Source organism: Micromys minutus, assembly GCF_963924665.1.
Source record: "Micromys minutus genome assembly, chromosome: 32".
NCBI lineage: Eukaryota > Metazoa > Chordata > Mammalia > Rodentia > Muridae > Micromys > Micromys minutus.
The window spans coordinates 18,408,410-18,415,086 of NC_137967.1; the positions used below are offsets into that span (position 1 = coordinate 18,408,410).

The following is a 6,677-nucleotide window of genomic DNA, read 5'->3' on the forward strand; positions in this document are numbered from 1 at the left end:
ACCATGGTTGGGACATGTCAGTCAAATGGACCCTCTCCTCTCCAAGTTGCTTGGTCATGATGTTTATCACAGCAATAGAATACCAATCAAAAACATTACATAATAACCTTGGTAGGAAAAGGCGGAGACATTGTGAGAAGTGCGTCTGTCTGATGTGTTCCCTGTAGCTTCAGTGTGTTCACTCTGTGCTTTATGAAGGCTGACAACAAGGAGAAATCCTTCTGATTGGTTTCTAGAAATTTTCCATGGCCTTTTGTGCTAACCACTTCCCCTCTTTTAGCACAGACTGCATACAGGTTGCTGTTGAACTGTAGGTACTCCACAAATGGAAAGTATTCTCTCTAACCCTTGACTGAGTCTTGCACTGGTTTATACTTTGTGTGACATGCTGAGTATTGAACTTAGGGCCTCGGCATTCCAGGCAAGCATTGTGCCGCTGCACTGTGGCCCCAGACCCTCTCTCTAACGGACTCTTAAAAAAACACAATGAATCCTCTAAGTTAGGAAAAACTCCTGATAAAGACTAACTTGGTTCTTGTTGTCCTTCCTGGCTTCAGGAAAATGTCAGGCTAGATTAGAATCAAATTAGTGTTCTATTGGCCAAAATTGACCTGAAGCTATGTTATTTGGTCAATAAAATATTTAAAGAAGGCTGTATCAGTGTTTGAAAATTATTATAAGATGTTGAACACAGAAACCCAGTTTCCAAATTTCTATTGAAAGACCAGGACGTGACAACAAACACTGAGTCCATGCTTCTCCCTGGAGCAATCAAATAGGCTAAAGGAGGCTGCAGGTGACACATGCAGTCTGTCCCAGCCCCATCTGGCCATCTTTACTCCTTTATCTGGTCTACTTGACTCCAGTGTAGGCATTTTAGTTTGTGGCTCTCTGGATAGCAGAAAACAGGTTACATCAGGTACAGAGAAAGTTCTAGATATGAGCCAACATGCCTAGCTTTGTGGAAGTTCTTAAGTAGACGACAGGCCTTTCTGTCAGTCAAGATAGACTAGGTAGGTCATACTGATGACAAACTCTCGATGGCTTAAATGGCAAAGGTTTATTTCTTGTTTACAGAAACCTATATACAAAGTGAACATAGTCTTGTATTTTCACATTCAGAGACAGACATAAGAACACAGGCACAGAGAGGGCAAAAACTCACGAAAAATGTATTTAGATATGGTTCATCTTAAACTGCCCAACTGCCTTTATTGGGGGACTTAGTATTCAAACGGGCTACGAGAATATCCACCTTCAGCCAAAGAAATACCCACACTACAAAAGGAACCTGAAAGCTTATTTAAAAAAAAAGGCTGAAGATTGCATTACATTAACTCCCATGCAAAACTCATAAATAAATACCAAATATGCAGTGCCTGCAGTTTGTGGTCTCTTGGTCCCAGTGAGGTGACCTCCACTTCTGCTTTCTAGCTGAGAAGAGAGATGGACCCTAGGCGTCCAATATGCAGAGAGACTGAGGAACCTGGACTGGGCCGGAGAGGTGGGCCGGCAGGCTGGAATCCTCGTCCCCCAGGAGGAGCTGAAGGCACACAGGAAGGACAGGTCCAAGTCAAATCTAGTCCACTGACCCCTCACTCCTCCAGTATCCCACTGACCTAACCCCACCCGCCTGTGTTACTTCCCTGCTGGTGTTCTTGCCTCCAGTCTTGCTTTCTCTAGTTTCTCCACCAAAGCTACCACGCTCTGTCTAGCGCAGAACATTTTCCAGATCCCCCTTTGGAGTAGCTATTCCAGACTCAAATGCCACATCTATAATCAGAAGCCTTCCAGCCTCATCTCTCTGGAGCCCAGCAGATCCTCTAGGGCGGTGGTTTTCAACCTTCTTAATGCTGCAACCCTTTAATACAGTTCCTCATGTTGTGGTAACCCATCCCCCCCATAAAATGTTGCCATTTCATAACTTGTAATTTTAATACTGTTATTAATCATAACGCAAATCTCTGTGTTTCCCCATGGTCTTAGGTGACCCCTGCGAAAGGATCATTTGATTCCCAAAGGGATTATGACCCACAGGTTGAGAATCACTGCTCTAGACCAATACAGCATTGGACTGGGGCCTTCTCAGCCTTCATCTCTGTTCCTTCCTCAGATTTCTTCCAGTCTTGCCACTGAGCCTTGTGAGGGTCTTCATGTTCCCCAACCAGACCTGGTTATTTCACTCCCTTCCAGACTTGAGTATGAAGCTGTGGTCTAGAGTTCAGCCTCTGCAGTATGCTATATGCCAGCCCCTGAAAGTCTCTTACTTCCTAGGGCCTCATTTCCTGAAGTCAAGGCACTGGATATTTGTCATTCAGAATAGAACTGATAAAAAGTGTCTCACAGAACAGTGTCCAACCAGTCTCAGAGGCCTGGCTGAGAAACTATGGGGCCCAGACCTGAGGGCATTCAACTAGTGTCTGTCTCATTTTGGTTAGTTCTAATGGCTACCATTTCCCACCCAAACCCATCCTCTCTTCTCGGGAAGGTTACCTGGTGGGCCGCAGGGGTGGAGCAGAGAGATCCAGGCAGGGTTAGGGGGTACAGCTGGGGTCAGGCGGGGAGCCTGGGATGAATCTTTCAGACCTACAAGGGCCTCAGCTGCTTCCCGCTGCAGCTGCCGCTCCGAGGAGCCAGATGTCCAGGCCAAGCAGGAGGCTCCAGGGGCCTGCAAAGGACAGGGAGAGGAGCACACTGGGAACCTCACTTCACCCACCTGCAAGTGCTTCCTTCTTTTAATCCCTGTGTTTCCCTTCTACAGATTCAACCTCCTCCCAGGCTCCTGGATGCCACTTCAAGACCTGTGGCTGTAGCAGAAGAGAGTCTGGGGTGCCACAGGACTGTAGTATCAGAGTTGAACATCTAGAAAAAGGAGAGAGACACAGGAAGTGGTTGGGGCATTCTGATCTGGGAACTGGAGAACTCTGTGGGCTTGGGTACATCTTGTTCACTCTTTTGGCCACTTAACTTTCTATAAAATAAAAATCTCTCTGAGCTTTCCCCTCCTAGGCTACTGTGAAGGTTATAGGGAGTCATAGGTGTTAGTTTTTCTTTTAAAATTTATTTATTTACTTTAAGTATGAATGTAGAAGAGGGCATCAGATCTCATTACAGATGGTTGTGAGCCACCATGAGGTTGCTGGGATTTGAACTCAGGACCTCTGGAAAGCAGTCGGTGCTCTAACCACTGAGCCATCACTCCAGCCCCAGGTTAGTTTTTCAACAGCAGAAAAGATGAGCAGTGGGGCTGGGATTGCTGTGTGTTCCACTAGCCTGCTTTCTCTAGCCCAGCTCCTGTTCCCCAAGCAAGCCACCATGCTTTCGTGTCAGCAGACAACCCCACCCTGTTGTTCCTGTCTCAGAAGAGTGGACTGCTTGCTCAAAGCCAGGCGGTGTTAGGGGTTGTTAATTATTATCATGAGTGGCTTCTAGAAATTACTGATATTGAGAACAGGTTCTGAGAGGTGCAAAGCCTCATCAAAGCTTCAGTTAGGAAACAGAAGAGCGCTGCCTGCCTGCTAGTCTACCTTTTTCCTGTTTTTTGAGAGGAGTATCTGAAGCCCTGACCTTGCTGGTTCTCCCTGCCACGCTCTAGGATTTCAGGTGTGCACCATCACACTTGGCCTGAAACCTTTCCCTCTGTATTAGCTGTTACGTCTGCAGCACAAGGATAAACTCAAAATGAACGCATTTCCATCTGTCTTCCTACTTACGTGTGAGGCAGGTTAGGAGGTCCTTGAGGCTCTCCAGAGAGTGGAGCCGTCAGTACTGAGCGAGATCCTGGGCAGGTCGGGAGGGTCCCATGAGTGGGTAGCCGGAGAGAGGTTCCAGGGTCAAAGCCTAAGGAGACAAAAGAACACAACATACAGCGCTCAGGGTCCCAGGACTGTGCTCCACCCACCCACCCACGTATCTTTTCTCTCCAATTTCTGGTATAGTGGCAACTTAGCATTCAAATACCTGTTGAATAAAAGGTGAATTAACTTTTTTTTTTTTTTAAATTCACTTTACATCCAGATCACACCCCCCTCCATTGTCCCCTCCTCCTCTCCTCAGAGAAAGTGAGACACCTTGGGTACTGCCCCCATGCCCTCAGGCATCTAGTTCCAGCAGGTCTACTCCACTACTCCACATCCTCTCCCATTGAGGCCCAACCAGGTAGTCTAAGTAGGGGGGAAGGGTATCCAATGGCAGGCAGCAGAGTCAGAGACACTGAATCCACTTGTTATGGGACCCACATGAAAACCAAGCTGCACATTTGCTACGAATGTGTAGGGGTCTATGTCCAGCTCCTGCATGCTCCCTTAACTTCTTACCAGGGAAAGGGTGTAGAGGGACAGCAGGTTCTTGGCACAGCAAGCGGCACACCACTGGAGGTGGCATTGAGAGGCCTGGGGGCAGCCAGTGTCCAGGGCCCCAAGGCCCAGGAGGCACTGGAGTCCAGGGCAAAGGCAAGGTTTCCGGGGGATGGCTGAGCAGCAGTGGCCCATAGTTCTCCTACAAGGGTAGAGGGCAAGCCTGAAGTGAGCATGCTCTGGGCTGAGCATGGGACCTGCAACAGTGGGCAGCTCCTAATTCCCACCTTAGTTCACCCATCACAAGTCAGGGCTGCAGCTGGAACCCAGAGAGCACAGAGAAAAAGAACAGTTGGAGCAGGAGCCGGACTAGGAGCCATTCTCTCAGGATGCAGGTCTCTTACCTTCCCTGGGGGTGTCAGTACCAGTGGGACTGCTCCATGGGGACTCTGAGTCTGGGGTGCTATGTTCTCCTTTCCAGCTGTGAGGAGCCAGGGAGAGAGCCAGTGAGCCTGTTTCCTGACTCCTCTCCTACCCCTATTTCAGCTAAGGTTTCATCTCCCTCTGGCTTCTTTATTCTTCTGTTCATGAGGCCCAGGTTGGCTTTGAACCCGAGCCTCCTGCTTCCACCTCCACATGCTACCACGGTCTGGCCTGTTCTGAAGCTTGCTTCTCCCCCAGACAGAGGTTCATCTTCCGTCTGCAGTGTGGGATTACGGACATGCCCACCACACCCACTCTTCTCTTTCTTTAAGAAGAAAGTATTATTGTATTTGGGCGCCATGGTGTGCACACGGAGGCCAAGGGCAGCTGTGAGGAGTCAGTTCTGCCCTTCTGTCTTTATGTAGGTTGGAGGATGGAGCTCAGGTCACTAGGTTTGCACAACAGTGCCTTTACCCTAACCCATCTCACTGCCGCCCGCCCTCCCATTTTCTCTCTTCAGCTGTCAGCATTCTCTTGACCACATTTTAAAATAAAATTTTACTAATTCACATGGACGAGTGCTTTGCCTCCACGTCTGTATGTCTATGCACCACATATGTGCAGTGCTTGGAGCGATGTGGTTGTGAGCTGCCTTGTGAGACAGCACTCTTAACTGCTGGCCCATCTCTCCAGCCCCCTTCAACACATTTTTGTTTGTTTTGTTTTTCAGGACAGTGTTTCTCTGTGTAGCCCTGGCTGTCCTAAAGCTCGGTCTGTAGACCTGGCTGGCCTTAAACTCAGAGATCCACCTGCTTCTGCCTCCTGAGCAGTAAGAGTAAAGGCAATTGCCACCTCTGCCCAGCTCTTGAACACAATTCTAGTTGGAGAACATGAGGCTCAGAGAGAGAAAACACACGGCCCAAGTCTGCACTAATTGAGTTTCAGGACAGGGATGCTAGTCCTTACCTTCCTACATCCAAATCCTTGTCCCATTCCTAACCAGAGACACTTACAAGGGACCCCTGGCCGAATGGCTCCCTTCTTGACCCGGAGGGGAGCTTTCAGAGGGGTTGCCCCTTTCATCAGTCCCTGAACCAGGTGCCTTTTCAGCTGTGCCTCTTGCTGCCTACGCAAGGCCACCTGGGCAGCCATGACCCTCCGACGTTCCCTAAGAGGGGGAAATTACAAGTCAAAGCCAGCCTTTTGGAGGAGAGTCTCCCTCCCCTGCTCCATGAACCATATACTCACAGGATGAGGACACATTTGTGACACTCGCAAGCCTGAAAGAGACAGAGGCGCTTGTGGCCCTTGAGATGGGCTGTGACGCCATGGTTCCGACAGCGGGCACAGGTTGGAGACCGACTGACTGGTCTCCTGGGAAGAAGCTCTGTACTCCGGGGCACTCTGGCCTCATCCGCTGGGGAAGAGTCAGCAGGACAGTGGTGGAGAGCTGGCGTTTCACTGGGGTCCATGGATCTAGGGGCAGGAATGGTGGGTCGGGGCAGTTCCATGGGCTCTGTCCTACTCAGCCCTTCTGCTTTTGGGAAGCCACATCTGTAGCCACCCATCTTGTTTCCCTGAGGACCCAGCTTTCACCTTGGCTTCTTTGTCCTCTCTTCACCCCACAACCTTTCTCATAGACCCTCTTTTCTTGGGAACTACTCTTTTCTTTTGTAAGTATTCATTCAACACAAAGGTCCTTCACTTTTGTTCACTGGCAGGATTTGCCAGGCTCTGGCATATATATGCTCACCCTCCCTGACCCCTCAGGCATGCTCACACCCTGTTCTGCAAACAGGTCGTTAGGCACCCTCTTTAACAACTGTCATATCCCTGCATTTATCCAGTCCTTACAGTCCTGACAAACAGTTTTATGTGGCCCCTCAGTTCTAAGGCCCACACGAACTGGCCAATTCAATCTGCTCTGTATATGCTGGCACTATGACTTTGGGGTGTGTG

General features: G+C 49.2%; 1 protein-coding gene across 1 annotated transcript; it reads right to left on the bottom strand.

Annotated features, from left to right (window-relative positions):
• Positions 1-1,430: 1,430 nt before the first annotated feature.
• DMRTC2 (DMRT like family C2) lies at positions 1,431-6,190 on the bottom strand (the record flags this gene model as incomplete). Its single annotated transcript, XM_080909279.1, has 8 exons — positions 1,431-1,543; positions 2,494-2,668; positions 2,802-2,862; positions 3,714-3,840; positions 4,317-4,497; positions 4,700-4,776; positions 5,732-5,886; positions 5,967-6,190. 8 exons carry the CDS (start codon positions 6,188-6,190, stop codon positions 1,431-1,433), a joined length of 1,113 nt encoding a protein of 370 aa, XP_080765405.1.
• Positions 6,191-6,677: the final 487 nt, after the last annotated feature.